Source organism: Heterodontus francisci, chromosome 34 (assembly GCF_036365525.1).
Source record: "Heterodontus francisci isolate sHetFra1 chromosome 34, sHetFra1.hap1, whole genome shotgun sequence".
Taxonomy (NCBI): domain Eukaryota; kingdom Metazoa; phylum Chordata; class Chondrichthyes; order Heterodontiformes; family Heterodontidae; genus Heterodontus; species Heterodontus francisci.
In genome coordinates, this window is record NC_090404.1 from 31,997,305 (window position 1) to 32,020,841 (window position 23,537).

The 23,537-nt window shown below is 40.8% G+C and overlaps 1 protein-coding gene across 1 annotated transcript; it reads right to left on the reverse strand.

Moving 5' to 3' along the window:
* Positions 1-2,165: 2,165 nt before the first annotated feature.
* Positions 2,166-3,179, reverse strand: LOC137348797 (probable G-protein coupled receptor 139). Its single transcript, XM_068014040.1, has one exon. It carries the CDS (start codon positions 3,177-3,179, stop codon positions 2,166-2,168), a length of 1,014 nt encoding a protein of 337 aa, XP_067870141.1.
* Positions 3,180-23,537: the final 20,358 nt, after the last annotated feature.

Below are 23,537 nucleotides of genomic sequence, written 5' to 3' on the forward strand. Positions count from 1 at the left end.
TCGTGGAATTGGCAGACGAATGGCACTGAAATTCAACACAGAATAATGTGAAGCGATGCATTTTGGTTGGAAGAATGAGGAGAGATAACAGGTGCTGAATCGTACAATTTTAAAACGAGTGCAAGAGCAGGAGGATCTTGGGAGTGCTTGTGCATAAATTTGTTTAGGTGGCAGTGCAGGTTAACAAAACAGTTAATATGGCAGATGCAATCCTCGACTTTATAAAAGGAGACGTCGAGTAGAAAAGCAAGGAAGTTATGACAAATCTTTGTAAAACACTGTCTTGTCCAAAATTGGAGTATTTTGTCCAATTCTGGGTATCACATTTTGGGAAGGAAGTAAAGGATTTGACATAGGTACAGGAAAGATTTATGGGAAAGATATGAGGGATGATGATTATAGGGGTATACTGCACAAGTTGGGCTTGTTCTCCTTCGAACGAAGAAGGCGAGGGAAGATTCCATAGAGGTGTTTAAAATTATGAATGTGTTTGTATTGAATAAATGAAGAGAATCTGTTTCTAATGGCTGAAGGGTCAGTAATGAAACATTACAGACTTTTGGTTTTTGGCAAAAGAAGCAGAGGTGATATGCCAGAAAGAAAAATACTTCTTATATAATTAGTTGTTAGGATTTGCAGCACACTCTCCGATAGTGTGTTAATTGCATATTCAATAGCAGCCTTAAAAACTAAAATTAAATGGTGAAAGGACAGGGGAGTGGAACTAACTGGACCGTTCTTCTAAAGAGCTGATGCAGACTCTGGGGACGACTGGCCTCCTTCTCTGCTGTGCTATTCTATGATTCTATAATAGCAGAAACATTAACTTGCATTTAAATGGCGCTTCTAAGTTAGTAAAACGTCACAAGACGCTTCGCCGGAGTGTTATGCAACACCAAGCCAGACAATGTGATATTGAGACCTGCGATTGAAAAGGTGGTTAAAGAAGTTGCGATTAAGGTCAAAGGGAAGGTCAAGGGGTGGTATGCTTTCTGTTTGAGATGATGTAGATCTCGATAAGTTTTCAAGAACAGTAGAACCAGACGTCAAAAGTTGCAATGCAGGGGCGAAATTCAAAGTAAAATCTACTGAAGCAATATTTCACATAGTGGTCGACCTATGGAGCAGACTCCCTGTAGCTATGGTGGAAGCAGGCAATATTAATTCTTGCAATGCTAGTTAGACAGATTTCATTCATAGGATGCCATTTTGGGATGCAGTATGTGAGAATTTTGAGACATGGCATGTACAAGTCCGGCATTGCTTGAGAGGAGCAGGTGACTTTTTAAATATAGTTCCTAAAGCTCTTCACCACCAGGGTCTTCCTCGCCTTATGTCTCTGTCTGTTGTAGGCTAATTCATATTTATAATTGCAGGCTAAATAATAGCGATTGCTCCGATTAGTGAAAAGATCTATGAACATTGTAACATGAGACTACCAGGTTAGTAGAAGGCAAAGTGGTTGGAGTGCATACTCGATATTGAAGATATAGTCTTTGTTTAATTTGATTAGTTCCTTTTTATGATTTGGGTGTGTATTGTTTGTAGTCCCTTTAAAAAGGAGGCATTTTTTTCTTGAATAATTTTATTTTGTTTGATGACACAGAGATGTTGTCCTAATTGGTCAATGAAAAGATTAGAAGGCGAACTAAACGATGGTTTGTCTTTTTCCTCCAGCATTTAGTTTGTTCCTATGCTTATGGGAATAAAGAATACGATTGTGGGACGGTGTTTATAAATTGCACAACAATGCAGAGGGAATTACACGTTTCCATTTCAATACCTATTCTATCCTTAAGACACAAATCATTACCAGCAGGGGTATTAATGACCTTTTATTCAACAGTTGAACTTGATATCTAATAACAGATCACAGGCCGAATTCTGTGTTTCCCACAATAATGTAATGGGACGTCTGGTCCCTTGGCAATGATGTGAGTGTACTAAGCTAGAGTCAGCACAGGGAAGAGAACTGGAAACTAACTGAGAGCATTGTACAACACTGAACTATGTGGTGATGCGGCATTGCTTCCACATTCTTAAATTCACAAAATAGATCAGGAATTCAGAACGAGGGATCACTTTTCTGGGAGGTGAGGTTGTGTGTGACATGCAAAAGAACATGCATGGAATGTACCACGCAATTCATGTTGGATGGCACTTATTCATAATTTAAGCAATTTAACAATTACACTCAGTGGATATTTCACGCCATTCTTTAACTCTTCTCTGAATTTTCTCTGGGTCCCTGCATAAATAAATGGATTGATGCAGGAACTCAGAAGCAGAAGCATATATCCGCTTTGTTCTAGAATAAAATTTGATTCATTGAAATTGGAACCGGAAAAATAACTAAATTTCGCAATTCTGATAAAAAGGAAACTTATAAGATATACCAAATATAACAGGATGAAACTGCCCGAGATGCAGAAGAGTAAAACAATAGATTTTCTCCGCTTCTCCATCTCTGGGTCACTCTGAGTCTCTCCATTGCTGTTGGCCGTGAGTCTCCTGCGAGCTCTACTGGCCACTAGAATATGTCTGACGGTCAGAGCGTTGAGCAGTAAGATCAGAATGAATGGGAGACAAGGGGTTAAAATGGAACAAATCCAGTCATATGCGACCCATGCAGGTGACATATAAAATATTGATTTTATGATGCAGAACCAGGGTATATTATCAATTATATGCAAAGGTTCCATTATATAATAACGAAAGGCATTTTTTAAACAGCTCAGTGTGCAGACCATTCCTATAACCCACGCCGCCGTTTTCTCGGTGCAGTATTTTATTTTCAACTTCTGGAAACAGATGGCAATGCATCGATCAAAGGTGAAAGCGACCGTTAACCAGACAGAACTGTCTAGGATCGCATAGTTGAGGGCATTACGGAGATTGCATACTGGTGTGATAAACAGGAAACTGACTGGGAAATAAATGCCGGCAATACGGTTTAATATCACAACGGTGATCATAACCAGGAGATCCGTCACTGCCATGGACATCAGATAGTAAGTGATACATCTGGAGAGACCACATCTCCCTTGGGACAGGATCACAATCACTGCCAAGTTAGCTGTAATAGAGACAGAGAGACTAAGAGAAAGCGGAAGAGGGTACATGTGTGAGAGAGCGAGAACTGGGAAATTACTGGTCCGACTCCCAACAATATCATCCATTTTACAGAATTCTGTGTAACCTTCACTGCTTTCCCAAATGATACCGAGTGGAAAATGATCGCTTAATCACCAGTCTCTTGTTTCTGTGCATAAATGAGTCATCTAGATTAAAAATCATACAGGTCAATAATATTGAAATGTAAAAATAATATAATAAAACATAATGGATAACAGAAAGGCATCGGAAACTCATTGAACCAAAATGGGAACATAAAACGGACAAGTAAAATAACAGCAGGAATATGTTATGGACGTTATCTAAGAGAGTAAATGACGCAATAACGGACAATAAAACTGTAACTTGACAGAAAAGTAGTAGAATCTTGCATTTAAAACGGATTATATCCTGCTGATGACCCTCATCCAATGAACTATTGTAAAGTGATGCACTGTTGGAAAATTCGACTGTTAACGTTTTTGGAAGGATCCTTAGAGAGAACCCAACGGACAATTAGCATTTTATCACCTTGCAGATGGGATGTTTTTGAAGATACACTAATGAAGCTGACTGCTTCTCCTGTTAATCCGCTGGGATCGCCGTTGTCCATCTGTACCTGCGGAACTGGCAGGTGATGAGGTCTGATTCAGAGAAAGCTCGCTTCTACAGTGCAGCAGTTCATCAACACCGCGCTGCACTGTCGTCATTTATGATCAGCTTCGTTAGATAGTGGGCATTGAAATTAAAACTTTTTGACTCAGATGTGAGAGATACCACCAGTTACACAAACCGTGAACAAGAGATTGAACATGGGAACATTCCAGGTCATTGCCAGGGACTTGGTGCAGAGGAAATATTCGGGCTCAGTAGTGGTCACTGTCGAACAGTCAGCAGCAGTTCATCTGGTAGAAGAGAGCCAGACTGAAGCAGTGTGAGTTGGAGACTGAGAACAGAAACACTGAGCTCTGTAAGTTTAGGGAAAGTACAGATTCATTCGTAAAACGGCCACTTGCTACATTGCTTATATTTCTGTTAACGACTTGATGCCCAATAATGTCCTTTCAATGACTTCAATCATTAAATTCAGTCAGGAATTATTTATTTTTTGAATACTTTCTATCAACCACTGTCAATGTCAACAACACAACAGATCTCCAGTTACACGGTGAAAACAGTGTGGTAATTCATCCACAGTAACGGTGGTCAATAACACGATGCAATTATATTTATATCACGACAAAAGTCTGATAATTCACCCACAGTAACAGTATCAATAACAGAATATAACTACATTTACACGGTGATTAACAGTGTGATAATGCACCACAGTAACCATGTTAGAAATACACTTACACTGCGAAATGGCGCACGTTAAGGGCTGAAATTATACGGTGAGAAACAATACATTATACTTCTAAGCAGGAGACATTCCCCTGGTGAAGGGGAATAGCGCTGAGGAGGATAAAGTATGTTGCCAAGGTGGAAAGTGATACTGGAAAGCAGGAGAAATTATACTGGCAATGTAAAAAAAAAGTAACGGGGAGAAATGACACATCTAATAAGGCGAAATTATTTCATTAATGACAAGAAGTTATATCAGTAAATAGAGGAAATTGTATCATTGCAATGGAGCAACAACACAGTTAAAGTGAAAAAATGATACCGTATAATAGGAGAAGTTAAACCAGTTGGACGGAAGAAATCTTCCCATTGAAGTGGAGAAATTATTCCATGAAAGGAGCATAGAACATCCATAACGTGGAGAAAAGCTAGTGGTAAATAAGAGCAATGACCATGCTAATCAATGATTCCCGTAAATAATAACTAAGTACAGTACTTTACCTGGAATCCCGATAGCTGCAATGATGGGATAGTAAATGGCAAATACCAGACCTTTTACCGATCCGTGCATTTCTCTCAGAGGCTCTGAGCACGCACAGAACTACACTCAAAGATTGTCACATTTATACCTGATGTCAGGCTCCAGGGAGATAGATAGGTTGATGTTTTACATTAACTACACTAATTGACACAAACAGATTAGTGCAGCTGCTGTCAGCCTCATGTTTGTGTTTTGATGGAATGGAATGTTTTTCAAGGGATGTGACACGGCTTTAAAGTGAAATACCCAGAGATCACAATAGATCCTAGTTACAGTTTCCATAATGACACCTTCAATACGCGGTTGCAATGGTGAAAGTGAACCACTCTACTCGGAATCCCCAAGTTTAAACCCTTTAATGGTGAGTTAAGACCCCTCAGAGTAAGGTATAAATAACCAGAAATACTCTGATCCTGAAGGAAATTGCAGCAACATTCTCGCTCCTGATCATGATTCAGCTCCAGTCTGGAGGTTCCTGGGTCACAGGCACCAGACTCCAAATTCCTCTGAGACGGTGCATCCACTTCAATGAAGCTGACTGTGTTCAGTGTGGACTGGTCTGTGTCAGCATGGTATTTTCAGTGTGCACAGGTGCAGTTCAGTCTGCTTGTGTTTTTTGTGGAAGGGTCCAGTTCAGCAGAGCTGCCTTCAGTATTGATGTCCAAGTTCCGCATGGTTATATTCAGTGGAGACATGTCCAACTGAGCAGATTTATATTTAGAGTGGACTGGTCGAGGTCGGAGCGTTTATATTTCAGTGTGGAAAAGTCAGGTTCAGCACGGTTACAATCTGTGTGCACAGGTTCAGCTCAGCGAAGTTACATTCAGGGTACGCAGGTTTAGTTCAGCACTCAACAAATAGCAATTAATAAATAAGTTCTGATGAAAGGTTACTGACTGAAAACGTTAGCTCTGCTTCTTTCTCCACAGATGCTGCCGGACCTGCTCAGTATTTCCAGCATTTTGTGTTTTTAATTCATATTTCCAGTATCTATAGTATTTTGCTTTTATTTTAGTTCAGCACAGTCGCTCTCAATGTTAACTGGTTCAGTTTGATTACATTCCATGTGCGCAGGTCCAGTTGTGCAGGCTAATTCTCAGTGTTGTAAGTCCAATTGCTTGCAATGTTGACTGGTCAAGTTGAGTACAGTAGGGTTCAGGGTAGACAGGTACAATTAGCATGCTGACATTTAGTGTAGACTGGTTCAGGCCTGCACGGTTATATTCAGTGCCGAAACGTCCAGTTCAGCACACTCACATTCAGAATGGACAGATCCAGTGTTGTATTGTTAATTTCAGTGGGGGCAGCTTCAGCTTCTCCCGGTTCTATTGAATGTGGACAGGCCCAATCAGGACGGTTACTGCCAATGTGATCTTGCCCATCTCAGCGAGCTTATATCGAGTGTGCATTTGGCTCATTGAGTACGGTTACTGCCAGCATGCTCAAGTCTGGTACTGCACAGTTACTTCCAGTGTGGAGGGGTCCAGTTGATCAGGGTTCACCACGTATTGTGGAAACATTCAGTTTCGCATAGCTACATTCAGTATGGACAAGTCCAGTTCAGAATGCCTACATTTAGTTCAGCGAGGTTGCATTCGGTCTGGGCAGGCTTTGAGGAGTCAGAAGTGAGTTACACTTCGCAGAATTCCCAGACTCTAACTTGTTGTTGAGCCACAGTATTTATATTGCTGATACAGTTAAGTTTTGGCTGTTGAATGTTAACCTTTGATACCAGATCCTTTAATTTCTTGATGTGCGTCGCTGACGAGGCAGGCATTTGTTTCCATCCTAATGACCTTTGATTAACAGCATATCCAACAGTATTGCACCTACTAGTAGGCCTAGAAACTCACATTTCTTAGCCTCTCCTTGTAATTTCGTATCTGTACCCATATTGATTTTATTTCCTGCTCGTGTAAGCCAAGATCCTTCCTTATTATTGTACTAATGTGGTCCTTTATTATCAGGAACACCTTACTTCATTTTTCATTTGGTCTGTCTTTGCGAAATGTCAAGTACCTTGGAATACTTATTTCCCAAACTTGGTCAACATGCAACCGTGTTGCATTAATGCTATTGAATCAAACCATTTATCATTCTTTGTGTCATTAACTTATCTATCTTGTTACAAACCCAGAGCATTCAGATAAAGCCGTTTTAATCTTAAGTTTCTGCCATTTCCCCCTGATTTATTTCATTCATCATTAAAATTTCCATCGCTTCTTGTCACATTCTGCTAACTTAACCCAATTAGCTACACTTGCCTGTGCCCTTCACTTTCCTTTTTGCATTTATAAATTCCCCATCACTTTAAGCCTCCCAACTTTTTTATCTTAAAGTCCCATTAGCAACCTTAGTTATTGGATTCTCTTGGACATTGATCCCATCCTGGTTTAAGTGGACCTCGACCCAATGGAAGAGCTAAAACAAGACCAAAATACTGCAGATGTTGGAACTCTGAAATGAGAAGAGAAAGTGCCGGAAATACTTAGCAGGGCTAGTAGCATCTGTGCAGAGAGAAACGGAGAAAAACTGTTTATCTCAGAATAGATGCTGCCAGACCTGCTGAGTATTTCGCTCACTTTTTCTCCTTATCCCAATGCAAAAAAAAAGCTTTCTATTTCCCCAATACTGGAGCCAGTGATCCATGAAACGAAATGCCTGTCTCTCACACCACTGTTTGACACCTCATAGAATTCATCTATCACTCCTAAATTCTGTCCCTTTCAACGAACACATGGGGCAGGCAAAGCTACATGGATCGGCTATTCTCTATTACCTGGACGTACTGCCTGGTTCGCCAAACACTGAACTCCGAGTAAAATAATTTCAGCAGTTATTCTTCTGTTCGCTTAGAATTCTGTTCATTCACCAAGTATCTGAGACAAGATAAAGCTACATTGTTCAGTTAATCCCCTATTACTTGTATATTTTATCCCATTGACCAAACATCTTGGGCCGAGGTAAAGATAACTTAATCACGTAATCGTCTATTATCCGCACATTCTATCCCACTGCCCATATATCTGTCGCAGGGTAACGATACTTTGATTGCCTAATCTTCTATTATCCAAATACTCACATAAGTGCTTGCAGTGCATGTGTCTAAAAGCACGAAGTATGCTTAATAAGACTGGAGAGCTGCAGGCACATATAGCCACGTGGGAATATGACGGTCTGGCAATACCTGAGACCTGGCTCAAAATAGGGGATTATTGAGCACTTAATATTCATGGCTGCAAGGCATTCAGGAAAGAAGGGAAAGAATAAAAGGAGATTAGCTGTTTTGATTAAGAAAACAAAATTTCACTCTACAAAGAATGTCCTTGATGGATCAAAAACTGAATCTATTTAGTTCGAATTGAGAAAATAAACTTAAGGAGCTATTACGTTACTTTGGGCATTTTATGGGCCATGAAGTAGTGCGAAGTAGATAGAGGAGCAGAATTACCACAAAATTAACGAGAGGCAAGAGCTATAGTGTAATGATAATGGGACTTTTTAATTACAGAACAATTTCATGAGGCAATGACTGTGTCAAGGGCAGAAATAAAGGGAATTTCTGAAGTGCGTTCAGATAAATTTCAGATAAATAATGCAGAAGGAGGCATTGGTGGATATTGTCCGAGATTGTCACTGTCGAGAAGCTGCTCGGGGAGAGTGATAATTCTCTTTTAATGCTTAAAATAGTTATGCAGAAGGACAAGGAACAATCTATTTTTTTTCATGAACAAGAGCTGAACAAATTTCAGTGCATTGAGGAGCATTCTGGCCAGAAAACACAATGTGATGACACAAAACTAGGTGGGAATGTGAGTTGTGAGAATTATGCAAGGTGGCTTCAAGGGGATTTAGACAGGTTAAGTGAGTGGGCAAGAACATGGCAGAGTATCCACTTTGGTAGGAAAAACGGACTGCATGTTATTTCTTAAAAGGTCAGAGATTGGGAAGTGTTGATGTCAAAAAGGACCCGGGTGTCTATGATCATATATCATTGAAAGCTAACATGCAGGGGCAGCAAGCAATTGGGAAGGCAAATGATATGTTGATCTTTATTGCAAGATGATTTGAGGACAGGACTGAAGAATTCTTACTGCAATTGTATAAAGCCTTGGTGAGATTGCACCGGGAGTATTGTGTTTTGGTCTTCTTACCAAAGGAAGGATATACATGCCATAGAGGGAGGGTAATGAAGTTTCATCAAGTTCCTGGGATGGTGGGATTGTCCTATGATGAGAGATTGAGGAGGTTGAGTCTGTATTCTCTCAAGTTTAGGAGAATGAGGGACGATCTCACTGAAACATGCATACTTCTTTGAGGGCTCGACACAGTAGACGGAGGCCAGATGTTTCCCTGACTGGGGGCATCTAGAACCAGAGAGACAGTCTCATAATAAGAGGTAGGCCATTTAGGACTGCAAGGAGGAGGAATGTATTCACTCAAAGGGTGGAGAATCTTAGAAATTCTCTACCTCAAAGTTCTGTGGAGAATACAAGGGAGAATCAAGCTGAATTTAAAAAGTACAGAGGAGAGATGAAAGAAAATGAAATGCATGCAAAGAAGCAGTACGAAAATTATAAGAAAAAATAAATAAGAAGTTATCAGAGGAGCGGTAGGGCCTATTAGGGACCAAAATTAAGATGTGTGGCAAGGCAGAAGACATGCCTGGGGTGCTAAATGAACACTTTCTGCACAGTGCTTATCAAGGAAAAAGACTTTGAAAAAAAAAGTAGCCCAAGGAGGAGGTCGTTGAGACATCAGGTGAGATAATATAGATAAATGGGACCGAATAAAAATTCTGATGGTATTTAAACTGGTTAGCCAAACAGGTCAACATGGTTGATGAGGCAATTAAGGAGGGATATTGCAGAGCTTCTGGCCACAATCGTGCAATCCTGCTTTGGTACCTAGGTGGTGTCAAAGGACGGAAGGATTGCAAATAACATATCCTTGTGCAGAAAAAAAGAAGGATACGACTGTCAAGTACAGGCCAAGTGGTTTACCATCAGTGGTAGGGAAACACTTAGAAACAATAATCAGACAGAAAACAAATGACTACCTGGATAGGCATAAACTGATAAAAGTAGAGTCAGCAGGAATTTGTTTAGGGTAAATCGTCTTTGACTAACTTGATTGCACTTTTTTTTGATGAGCCTACAGAGAGGATTGCTCAGGCCGGTGCAGTTGATGTTATTTGGTAGTTAAAATGGTGTCTGATAAAATACTACGCATTAGGCTCGTTAGAAAAATTGAAGCTTAAGGAATAAAAGAAGCAGGTGCAGAATGAACGAACAATTGGCTGAGTGACAGAAAACAGGGAGAAAAGCAAAATACTGAAGGTGTTGGAGATCCAAAATGAAAAAAAAATGCTGCACATGCTCAGTAGGTCAGACAGCACCTGTAGAGAGACAAACAAGGCTATCGGTTCAGGTCGATTACCTTAACTGAATAATAGAAGAAGAAAGATGTGTAACAGATTTTGTGCCAGCACAGAGGCAGGAAAAGGACAGAAGGTCGGAAAGAACAAAAGGGAAGGTCTGCGATAGGATGGGAGCATGAGAGATTTAACAGAAAAGGGAAGGACTGTGCAAGGCACAGCAAACAAAGAGTTGTTGTGAATGGCTGTTTCGTGCACGAAAGGAAGATGTGCAGTGACGTTCCCAAATGTTCAGTGCCCTGACCGCTGCTGTTCTTGGTGCACATTGATAGCTTGTATTTGTGGCTGGAGGCACAATATTGAAATTTTCAGATAACACAAATTCTGAAAAAGTAGCAAACAGTGGAAAAATAAGATAGTAATAATCTTCAGAGGGACATATATGGCTGTTGGAACATGCAAACGCATGACAATGAAATTCAACGCAGAAGAAAGTATAAAGTGACACATTTTCGCAGGAAGAACGAGGAGAGATAATTCAAGCTAAATCGTACTAGTCAAAGCAAGTGACAGAGCGGGAGATCTCGGTTGTGCTTGTACATAATTCATTTTAGGTGGCAATACAGGTTAATAAAGCAGTTAATCAGGCATATGGGATCCTGTGCTTTATAAATAGAGACATAGAGCACAAAAACAAGGAAGTTATGATGACATTTTGTAAAAAAAACGTTTCGTCACTACTGGAGTATTGTGTCCAATGCTGGGAACTACCATTTATGAAGAATGTGGAGGAGTTGAGGAGGGTACAGAATAGAATTCTAAGAATTATTCCCGGGATGAGGAATAACAGTTACATGGAAATAATGCTGAAGCTATGCTTGTTCTCCTTCGAACGGAGAAGGCTACGGGAAGATTTAATGGACGTGTTTAAAATCATGAGCGGATTTGCATAGTGTACATAAAGAGAAAATGTCCCCAATGGCTGAAGGATCAATCATGATATGGTACAGAGTTAAGGTGCTTGGCAAATGAACCAGAGGTGACATGAAAAAGAAAAGTACGCAATGACTTGATAGGATTTGCAAAGCACTGCCTGATAGGGTGTAGCCTTACAAATTGCAGGTTTATGGGGAAAGGACAGCGGAATGCAACAAACTGGACTACTCATCAAAATAGCCGATGCAGACACGAGGTACGCCTGGTCTCCTACTGTGCTGTGCTGTTCATTGATTCTATGATAGCAACAACATGCACTTGCCGTTCAATGGCGCCTTTAATTTAGTAAAACGTCACATTGATGAAACAGTGGAGTATTATGCAACACCAAGCCACAGTAAGTGATATTGAGAAAGCCGATTAAAAACATGGTTACAGACGCCGAGATAAAAGGCAGTCCTAGCAGAATAGAAAGAGAGTGATAGAGAAGCACAGTGATTTAGGGCTGAAATTCCAGAGGTTAGGGCCTAGGCAATTGAAGGCACGGCCAACAGGTCAACATCCCTGGATATAGAGTTTTTAGGTGGGATCAACAGAGGGATAAAAAAGGAGGGGGTGCAGCATTATTGGTAAGGTACAGCTGAGAGTAGGGATGATTTGCTAAATGAACATTCAAATGAGGCCGCATTGGTGGAGATCAGAATTGGAAAGGGGCATCCACACTACTAGGAGTGCACGAAAGAACCCTAAATAGTGAGAGGGAGATAGAGCAATAAATATATAGGCACATGTCGGTGTGTAAAGTCTATAGGGTAATAATAGTTGGGATTTCAACTACCCTAATATCAATTGGGATACAAACAGTGTGAAGGACACAGAGGGCACGAAATTCTTAAAGTTATAGCCAGCACACAACAAGCCCAAAGGGTGGGGGCGCAATTCTAGATTTAGTCTTCAGGAATGACGCTGGGGAAATAGATGAAGTAGCAATGGGTGACCATTTTGGAGATAGCGATCATAATACAGTTAGTTTTAGCATAATCATGGAAAAGGACAAATGTCAGACAGGAGTTAAAGTTTTAACTTAGGGGAAGGCAAATTTTATATAACTGAGAGGCGATCTGGCGAAAGTGGACTCGACACAGCGAGAGGAAGGAAAAGCAGTGATAAAACAGTGGGAGGCATTCAAAACCGAGATTCGACAGGCACAATGTAAGTATGTCCCCACAAAGATAAAGGGTGGTACGGCCAAATCTAGAGACCCCTGGTTATCTAACGGCCTGCAGTATATGTTGAAGCAGAAAAAAGAAAGATTATGATGATCACAAAAAAAAACTTAATACTTTAGAAAGCTTAGTGGAGTATAGAAAGTGCATGGGTGAAGTGAAAAAGGAAATTAGAAAAACAAGGAGAGGACATGAAAAAAATATTCGCAGATAAAATTAAGGAAAACCCAAAGATGTGTCATCAGTACATTAAGAGCAAGAGGAAAACTAAGGAAAGGGTAAGGCCTATCAGAGATGTTCATGGGAACTTACACGTGGCTGCAGATGATGTGGACGGGGTTCTTAATGAGTTTTTCGCCTCCGTCTTCACAAAGGAGAGGGATGATGCAGACAGTGTAAGAAAAGAGGCACGTGAAATCTTAGCTGTAATTAGCATAATCAAAGAGGAAGTACTAGAGGGTCTAACATCCTTGAAGGTGGATGAATAACCAGGGCTGGATGGATTGAATCGCAGGTTGTTAAATTGTCATTGATAATGGGGAAATGGCAGACATGTTGAACCATTACTTTGCCTCAGTATTTACAGATGAAAAAGAGGACAACTTTCTGGAAGTCCCGAAAAAATCAATAGCCGATAGGGGACAGGGACTTAATACAATTAAGGTAAGTAAATCATCAGTAACAATGAAATTAATGGAACTAAAGAATGAGAAATCCCCAGGACCTGATGGTTTCCATCCGAGGGTGTTAAAGGAAGTAGGGGAGCACATTTTAGATGCCCTAACTGTAGTCTTTCAGAGATCCCTAGATTCAGGAGTGGTCCCTCTGGATTGGGAAGTTGCACATGTCACTCCACTTTTTAAGAAGTGTGAAAGGGGAAACCAAGGAAATTACAAACAGTTAGCCTGACATCTGTGGTGGGCAAATTGCTGGAGTCTATAATCAAGGATAGTGTGACTGAACACCTAGAATATTTTCAGTTAATCAGGGACAGCCAGCATGGATTCATGAAGTGAAGGTCATGCCTGACAAATCTCATTGAATTATTTGAAGAGGTGAATTTCTATGTATGTTATTTATATGGACTTCCAGAAGGCATTTGATAAAGTCCCACATAAGAGGCTGTTAACTAAGGTAGAAGCCCATGGAGTTGAGGGTAAATTATTGACATGGTTAGAAAGTTGGTTGAATGGTAGGCGACAGAGAGTGGAGATAATAGGTACGTACTCCGATTGGCAGGTTGTAACTAGTGGTGTCCCGCAGGGATCTGTGTTGGGGCCACAATTATTCACATTATTCATTAACGACTTGTGTGATGGCATAGTTAGTCATATATCCAAATTTGCTGATGATACAAAGTTAGGCGGCATTGTAGACAGTCTAGATGATAGCATAAAATTGCAAGGAGATATTGACAGACTAGGTGAGTGGGCACAACTGTGGCAGGTGGATTTAAATGCGGGCAAGTGTGAAGTGATCCATGCTGGACCAAAAAAGGATAGAGCAGGGTACTTTCTAAATGGGAAGTGGTTAAGTACAGTGGATGCCCAAAGAGACTTGGGGGTTCAGGTGCATAGATCTGTAAAATGTCACGCGCAAGTGCAGGAAATAATCAAAAAACGCTACTGGAATGCTAGCCTTTATATCCAGAGGATTGGAGTGTAAAGACACAGAGGTTATGCTTCAGCTATACAAGACCCTGGTTAGACCCCACTTGGAGTACTGTGAGCAGTTCTGGGCACCACACCTTAGGAAGGATATATTGGCCTTGGAGGGAAAGTAGGTTTACAAGAATGATACCTGGACTACAGGGGTCAATTACGAAGAGATATTGCACAAATTAGGCCAGTTTACGCTAGAAATTAGAAGGTAAAGGGGTGATCTGATTGAAGTCTTCAAGATATTAACAGGAAAAGACAGGCTAGATAAAGATAAACTATTTCCACTGGTTAGAGATTCCAAAACTAGGGGGATTAGTCTAAATATTAGGACCAGACCGTTCAGGAAAGATGTTAGGGAGCACTTCTTCACGCAAAGGGCGGCAGAGATTTGGAACTCTCTCCCACAAACAGCAGTTGAAGCTAGAACAGTTGTTTATTTTAAATTTGAGATAATAGATTTTTGTTAAGCAAAGATATTAAGGGATATGGGCCAAAGGCAGGTATATGGAGTTAGGCGGATCAGCCATGATCTCATTGAATGGCGGGACAGGCTCGAGGGGCTGAATGGCCTACTCCTGTTCCTTTCTTCCTATGTTCCTATGAAGCCATGGAGGAAATAGTGAATGCACTGAGGATCATCTTCAAATCCACTCTGGATATGGGCAAGGTGCCAGGGGATTGGAGATCTACGAATGTAATACCATTGTTTAAAAAGGGTGCGAGGGATGGGCCAAATAATTATATGCCGGTCAGTCTGACCTCGGTGGTGGGCAAATTATTAGAATCTTTTCTGAGGGACAGGATAAACCTCCACTTAGAAAGGCATGGATTAATCAGGGATAGTCAGCATGGATTTGTCACTGGAAGGTCATATCTTACTAACATGATTGATTTATTTTGAGGAAGTAACAAGAAGGCTTGATGAGGATAGTGCAGTGGATGTGGTCTATCTGGATTTCAGTATGGCATTTGACAAGGTCCCGCATGGCAGACTGGTCAGTAAAATGAAAGCCCATGGCATAGAGGGGAATGTGGTCGGTTGGATCCAAAATTGCCTCAGTGACAGAAAACAAACGATAGTGGTCGATGGATGCTTTTGTGAATGGAAAGCTGTTTGCAGTGGCATTCTACAGGCTTAGTGTTGAGTCCCCTGCTGTTTGTAGTATATGTTGAAGATTTGAACTTTAATGTGGGAGGCATGATTGGGAAATTTGCTGATGACACAAAAATGTGTCTTGTAGTTGATAGTGAAGAGGATGGTTGACCACTCCAGAGTGATATCAGTGGTTTGGCTGAGTGGGCATAAAAGTGGCAAATGGAATTCAATCCGGAGAAGTGTGAGGTATTGCACTTGGAGAGGGCAAAGAAAGCGAGGTATTACACAATATATGGGAGGATATTGAGAGTGGTAGCAGAAGTGAGAGACATTGTAGTGCATGTCAACGGGTCCCTGAAGATGGCAGGAATGGTAGATAAAGTGGTGAAGAAAGCATATGGAATGCTTTCCTTTATTGGCAACGTATAGAGTACAAAAGCAGGGGTGTAATGCTGGAATTGTATAAAACGCTGCTTCAGCCACAGTTGGAGCATTGTGTACAGTTCTGGTCGCCACATTACAGGAAGGACATATTTTCTCTAGGGAGAGTGCAGAGAAGATTTATAAAAATTGCCAGGGCTTGAAAGTTATTGCTTTCTGTAAAGATTGGAGAGGTTAGGGTTGTTTTCCTTAGAACAGAGGAGACTGGGAGGTGACTTAATTAAGGTGTACAAAGTTATGAGGGGCCTGTTTCCCCTAGCAGAGAGGTCAATTACCAGGGAGCACAGATTTAAGGTGATTGGTAGAAGGATTAGAGGGGACATGAGGAATTATTTTTAACCCAGAGGGTGATGGGTGTCTGGAATTCACTGCCAGGAATGGCGGTGGAGGCACATACCCTCAATTCTTTTAAAACATACCTGGACTTGCAGCTGTAGTGCTGTAACCAAGCAAGGCTATGGGCCAGGTGTTAGAAGGTGGAATTATCTTGGGCGGCTAGTTTTCGGCCAGCACAGACATGATGGGCTGAATGACCTCCTTCTGTGTTGTAATTTTTCTCTGGTTCTAACAGTGATGGCACAATTAAAGTCAAGGTGCACAGAAGTCCATGATTGAAGGCGTGCAGAGATTTTGGAAGGCTATAGAGCTGCAAAACTTTACGGTAATAGGGAGGAACAAGACCATGAAGAGATTTGAAAAAAAATGCAGAGAAGTTTAAAATCGAGGGCAGCCAATCTAGATCAAACATGTTGCGATGGGAAAGTCGTATTGATCAGATATTTCTCGGCTATCCAGATATCCTGTCAGATCCTTGAAACCACGTTATAAGGACGTAAGAAATCGGAGCTGGAGTACGCCAGTTCACCTTCGCACTTACTCCACCAGACCATAGGAGCATGGCCGAGCTTCTACCACAACTTCTCTTTCCCACACTATTTCCATTTCCCTCAGTCTCCTGAGTACCCAAAATGCTATCGATCTCCCTTGCGAATATACTGAACAAATGAATATCCACAGCCCTGTGCTGAAGAGAATTCCAAAGATGCACAACAAGAAATTTCTGCTTATCTCAGTTCTAAATGGTCGATCCCTTATTCTGAGATTGTGACCCCATGTTCTAGGGAGAAACATTTTCTCAGCATCTACCCTGTCAAAGTACTTCAGAATGTTATACGTTTCAATTAGATCACCTCTCATTCTTCTGAACTCGAATACAGAACTATTCTGCTTAATCTCTCCTCATGGGACAATTCTCTCATCCTAGAAAACAGTCTCGTGGAAATATGTCCTTCCATGGGTACAGAGACAAAAGCTACACATAGTACCTTAAGTGTGGTTTCACCAGTGCCTTGCATAATTGTACTAAGACCTTTTCACTATTTTTTGTAACAAAAGCAAACATAACACTTTCGTTCCGAATTGCTTGCTTTTCCTTCATCTTAACTATATCCCTCTGAAAGAAAATATTTCCCTCTCCCGCAACGTTCAAAACATATTTTCTATGTTTCCTATCAAATTAGATAATTCATATTTCGAAAGTTATACTTAACATAAGGGTTGTGACTGCCTTCTATAACAAAGTGCCCAGGTATCGTTACCCCTCAATAATGCCCTGCAATATTTGCTGCTCGGAATCCAGCTCAACAACCTTCAGTCAAGGTTCCTCGAGCTGTAGATAATTACCACAGATATGTTTGTCTGGGATCGCAGTGCTATCCATAAACTCACACACACAGCAGTTATGGTTGCCACCTGTCCTGCCATGTCGATCTGCACTTATTACTTTTTCTAAAAGTTTTGTTAGTTAAGTTATTTTATTTTTGAATTGAAATCTATTTTCTTTGGCATTAATGAATTGCATCATCTAGTTTCAGTTACCGTATCTCTCTCCACAGATGCCACCTGGCCTATTGCATATAGCCAGCAATTTCTGTTTTTATCGTCAATGTTCGATCTCTTTGGCACAGTTGCTGCTACATTGTGTATGTCATTGGTTATATCGGTCAACAGACAAGACATGGATCTGTGTAAAAGTAGATAAGTTTTTATGTTTTGGAATGCACCACCTAAAATGATGGTGGAATTACATTCCACAGGAACTTTCAAAAGGCAATTGGACGTGTACTGGAAGAGAACTTATTTTCAGGGTTATGGGGGTAAAACTGGGTTGTGGGACTGAATTAGAAATTTCGTTCAAAGAGCTAACACATGCATGACCGGTTGAATCACCTCCTCCTCTGTTATAAGATTCTATTATTCTAAATAAAGTAGATTGCATTTGCAATTTATAATGCAGAGATTTTTTGGGAGATGCTGTAGAACAAAAAAATTCAATAGACTACAGTGATATCTACATATGTATAACTATCTATCGTACATATTCTTTTTGTAATAGAGTTTAATAAATATATATGCAGTCAATGGATAGCCTTCTTTCCAGAGAATGCTTTCAAATATACTGAACATTGACGTTTGTTTGTACAGAACCGGAGTATTGCTGAAAATAGACATGTTATCGAAGCTTTTTGCCTTGCACTCATCAGGGCAACCCGAGAGAATACCAATGTAATGGAAAGCAACAACTTTATCCTGTATGAGAAGAGAGTTCCGATTGGTTGGCAAGCAAACTCTGATTGGTAGAGATGTTGCCATGGAGAATACACCAATTTATGGTGACTGACAGTGAACTGTCAGGCTCTGTTGCAAATTTAAACCAGGCAGCTTGACTCTAATTGGTCAAGGCATTGCCCTGAGGAATGAATCAGCGAATGTCTGTCACTTATTTTGTTTAGCTGAAACAGGCGCAATGTGTGTAAATGTTCTTTCTGTCTGCAAAGAAGGAGGACGTGCATTAATATATGTGCTATCCAGTCTGTGCAAATGCGCCACACTGCGAGCCCTACTGACAATCTTAAATTGGTTGTCACCGTAAATGCATCTTAATCTTCTCTACTCAGAGGTACAGACCAGATTTATCCAACGTGTTCTCACAATCTAACCTTCTAATTCCCGGTATATTTCAGATGTGTTCCAACCAGAGCCTGGATATTCCAGCCCCTATTAGAAAAATAGTCTAACATTCAATAACTTACCTTGAACAGCAATAGTTACAAAGGAAGTGTATAAAATGACATATACTCGGCCTCTGGGTATGGCGCGAAGTTCCTGTGAGAAGCAGCGATGTCTCTTTAGGATCCCATCCTATCACCAAATCGGCATTTATACTGGTTCATAGTTCAGTACCATTGTTGTGTAACTGTTATCAAGGAACTTCCGGGACGAAATACAGGAGAGAAACATCCAAGGTGCCACACGAAAAGTTAATGTACAAGGTAAGGGCTGATTGGTTAGCCGGTAGGAAGCTAAGTGCAGGAATAAACAGAGTATTTTAAGTTGGTAGGTTGTTATTAGTGAAGTGCAGCAAGGATCAATGCCGGGGCCTCAGCTATTTGCAATCTATATTAATGACTTAGGCAACAGAGTAATGTATCTAAGTTTGTTGATGATAGAAAGCTAAATGGGAATGCAAGCTGAGAGGAGGGCACACGGAGACTCAGAAGAAATTGGACAGATTGAGACAGTGGATAAAAATGTGGCAGGTGCGTTATAATGTGGGGAATTGTGAGTTTATTCATTTTGCTGTTAAGAATAGAAAAGTGGAATGTTTTAAAAGCTGTGAAACTTGCAAAGATTGATAGTTAGCGGGACTTGCGGTGCTTGTACAAGGAAGACAGAAATTTAGCATGCAGGTGCAGCAAGCACTTAGGAAGGCAAAGAGCATTTTGGCCTTTAATGCAAGGGGATTGGATTACAAGAATAAATAGGCTTTGTGACAATGGTATAGGACTCTGATGAGACCACACGGGGAGTACAGTCTGCAGTTTTAGTCTTCATAGGAAAGGAAGGTATACTTGCCTTGGCAGAAGTATAGCGTTTTTTCACTTAGTTGGTGCCTGGGATGAGAGAGCTGTCCTATGGTGAGAGGTTGAGTAAATTAGTGTTTATATTTTCTGATATTTAGAAGAATGAGAGGCGATCTCATTGAAACATATAAGATTCTGAAGCGACTGGATAGAGTGAACATTGTACGATTGCTGCTGCTGGGAAATCTGAAAAAAAACGTATGTACAGTCTCAGGATAAGGGGCCAATCATTTACTACTGAGGTGAGGAGCAATTATTTCACTCAAAGGTTTTGAATCTTTGGGATTCTCTACCCTGAGCGTTGTGGATGTTGCATCGTTAAATATATTTAAGGCAGGGATAGACAGTATTTTGGTTTCTCAGGGAACCAAGGGATATGGTGAGTGGATGTAAAAGTGGAGTTGAAGCCTAAGATCAGCCATGATCATATAAAATAATGGAGCAGCTTCAATGGGCCATATGGTCTATTCCTGTTCCTATTTATTTTGTTCTTGTGTTCATGTTTTCGGTCACCTGTCCTAACATTACGTTGTCATAGTGTCATCGAGTAATAGATTGATTTACTGCATAGAAAGAGACAATTGGGTCCATAGAGTCCATGCTGGCTCTCTGTGGAGCAATCCAGTCAGCAGCTCCCACACACCCCCCTCCCCCACCCCGCTCGATTCCTATAGACCTACCTACTTATTTTCCTCAACTACCCATCCATTTTCGTTTGAAATCTTTATTTTTCTCCGCTTCCAACACCCTTGTGGGCAGGTAATTCCAGGTCATTACCACTCATTGTGTAAACAAAGTTCTTCCTCACATTCCCTCACATCTTTTTCCCAATCTTTCAATCTGTGCCCCTCAGCCCTTCTACCATCAGTTAATTGGAACCGTTTTTCCTTGTCTAACTTATGTAAGTCTGTCAGCATCTTGCAAATCTCTATCAAATCTCCCCTCAATCTCCTCTGCACCAGGGAGAACAACCCCAACTGTTCCAAACTAAACTTGTAACTAAGATCTCCTATGCCTGCACCATTTTGCTAAGTCCCATATGCACCCTTGTAAAGACCCTAACATTCTTCCTAAAAGGTGATGACCAGAATGGGGTGCAATACACGAGTCGGGGCCGAACCAGACCAGAATAAAGGTTTAGGAAAACTGCCCAACTTTTGCATTCTCTGCCTCTACTTATGAATCTCAAGATCCAATCTGCTGTGCTAACTATCCTGTCAATATGTCCTGACATATTCAAAAATCTGTGCACATGCACCCCCAGATCCATCTGTTCCTGCATACTCGTTAAAACCCTACCATTAAATCTCACCCTATTTCTTCTGCCAAAATGCATCACCTCACAGTTGTCCGCATTAGATTCCATCTGCCACTTTTCTGCCCATTCCGCTAGCCTATCAATGTCCTGTCGCAGGCGATTCGTCTGCTCCTCACTGTTTGCCACACCTCCAAATTTGGTATAATTGGGAAAATTTTGAGAATGTACTCTGTATTCTAAGACGCAAGTGAAACGAAAAAATTAAAATTAAAAAAATAAATAAAATCAGTAGTCCCTGCAACTGACCTTTGGGGCACACCACTGTCTACCATCCTCCATTCCGAAAAACAACCATTTACCATGACTTGCCGTTTTATGTCCTTAAGCCATGATTTTTTTTATCCAATTGGACACTGACCTTCCTGTTCCGCGAGCCTCAATGTTTTTAAAACAACCTTTTATATGGTTCTATATCACACACTTTCTTCAAACCCATATAGAAAACATCCACTGCATTCCCTTCATCAGAAGACAGTGCGAGAATAGTCTGTGAATAATCTTTTTAAGGAAGAGGTTGGTAGACTCTTGATAAGCATGATGGGATGAAAGGTTATTGGGGGTAGGCGGGAATGTGAAGGTGAGGTTGCCATCAGATCAGCCATGATCTTCTTGAATGGCAGAGAAGGCTCGAGGGGCCGACTGGCCTACTCCTGCTCCTAATTCGTTTGTTCGTAGCAACATTCGTTGCCACTTCATGAAAAATGCAATTAGATTAGTCAAGCATGCTTTTACAAACACGTACTCGCTATCCTTAATTAACTGAAACCTATCCAAGTGTCTTTTGATATTTTTCTCAAGCCTTAACCACCACTGATAGTAAACTAAATGGCCTGTACTTGCTAGGACAGTCCTTATACCCTTTCTTGAATAATGGTGTCACATTTGTCACTCTCCAACCCTCTGGCACCTCCCCATACCTAGGGAAGATTGGAAGAAAATTACAAGCCCTTCCATTATCTCCACCTCCACATGCTTTAGCAATCTTTGATGCAAGGTGACCAGGTGACTTATCTAACCTAAGCATAGTGAGCCTTTCCAGGACCTACTCACTCTTAATTTTTCCCTGATACATTGCCTCTACTCTCTCTGCTTCAACCGATAATTTGTGAGATTCCTGCTCCGACAGCTAAACTCAATGGTTTGAGAATGGATCTGGTTCAGGCAAAGTGGAATCATAGATTGGCAGGCAAAACTGTGAATGAATAATGAGTTCCCTTCAAAGAGGAGATAGTTTGGGTACTGTCAACGCACATTGCCACGCCGCAGAAAGGCAAGGCAAACAATTCCAGAGCTGCCTGGATGACGACAGAAATAGAGAGTAAGATGAAACAGAAAAAGGGTGCGTAAGACAGGTGGATAATATATTTGCAAACCAGACTGCATATAGAAGGTTCAGAGGCAAAGTGATAAAGCAAGAGAATCAAAGAAAGAGTATGAGAAGAGACTGCTAACTTACACAAAAGAGCATCCAAAAGTCTTCAAAGGCATACAAATTGCAGAAGAGTGACAAAAGGAGCCGATTTGGAACGTAAATGAGTATTTATACCTGGAGATAGGGACAATGGATGAGATTCTAACTGAATACTTATATTTAGCTTTACCAAGGAAGAAGATGCAGACCAATTCATAGTGAAAGAGGAGATAGTTGAGACACTGCATGGGATAAAATTATTAAAGAGAATATCTTAGATAGGATGACTGTACTTAAGGTTGATAAGTCACGATGACCGGATGCGATCCATCCAAGAACAGTGAGGGAAGTAAGAGAGAGCATTGCAGAGGCACTGGCCGTAATCTTCCAATCCACCTTAAATACATGTGTGGCGCCAGACGACTGCAAAACTTTGCTCTCTTTTTCCAAATTAAGCCCAGCAAATGCAAACAGGTCAGTTTAACTTTTTGTTTGAACAGCTTTTCCAAACGGTAAATCGGGATAACATTAACAGTCACTTGGATCAATGTGAATTAATTAATTAAAACCAACACGGTTTTATTGAGGGCAAACCCTTTTTAACTAACTTGCCTGAGTTTTTGGCGAGGTAAAAGAGAGGGTTGGTGAGGGGAATGCAGTTAATGTGGTGTACATGGATATTCAAAACGCATTCGATAAAGTGCCACATAGCAGGCTTGTCAGTAAATTTAGAGCCCATGGAATAAAATGGACAGTAGTATGATGGATAGAAAATTAGCTGAGTTACAGGAAACAGATATTAGTTGTGAAAGATTGTTTTTTTGGATTGTAGGAAATTATATAGTGATGCACCCAGGGATCAGTGTTAGGACCCCTGCTTTCCTTGTTATATATTAATTATATAGACTTGGCTGTATAGGGCACAATTTCAATACTTGTGGATGAAACAAAACTGGGAAATATTGTGAACTTTGACCAGGTTAGTGATAAACTTCAAAAGGACAGAGACAAGCTCGTGGAATATGCTGAAAAGTGGCAGCTAAAATTTAATGCAGAGAAGTGTGAAGTACATAATTTTGGTATGAAGAATGAGGAGAGGCAATGCAAATTAAAGGGTACCATTCTAGAGTGAGTGCAGGAGCAGAGGCA

Excerpts from the sequence above, each read along its gene's own strand:
- LOC137348797 (XM_068014040.1), bottom strand. The coding sequence starts at position 3,179 with ATGGATGATATTGTTGGGAGTCGGACCAGTAATTTCCCAGTTCTCGCT.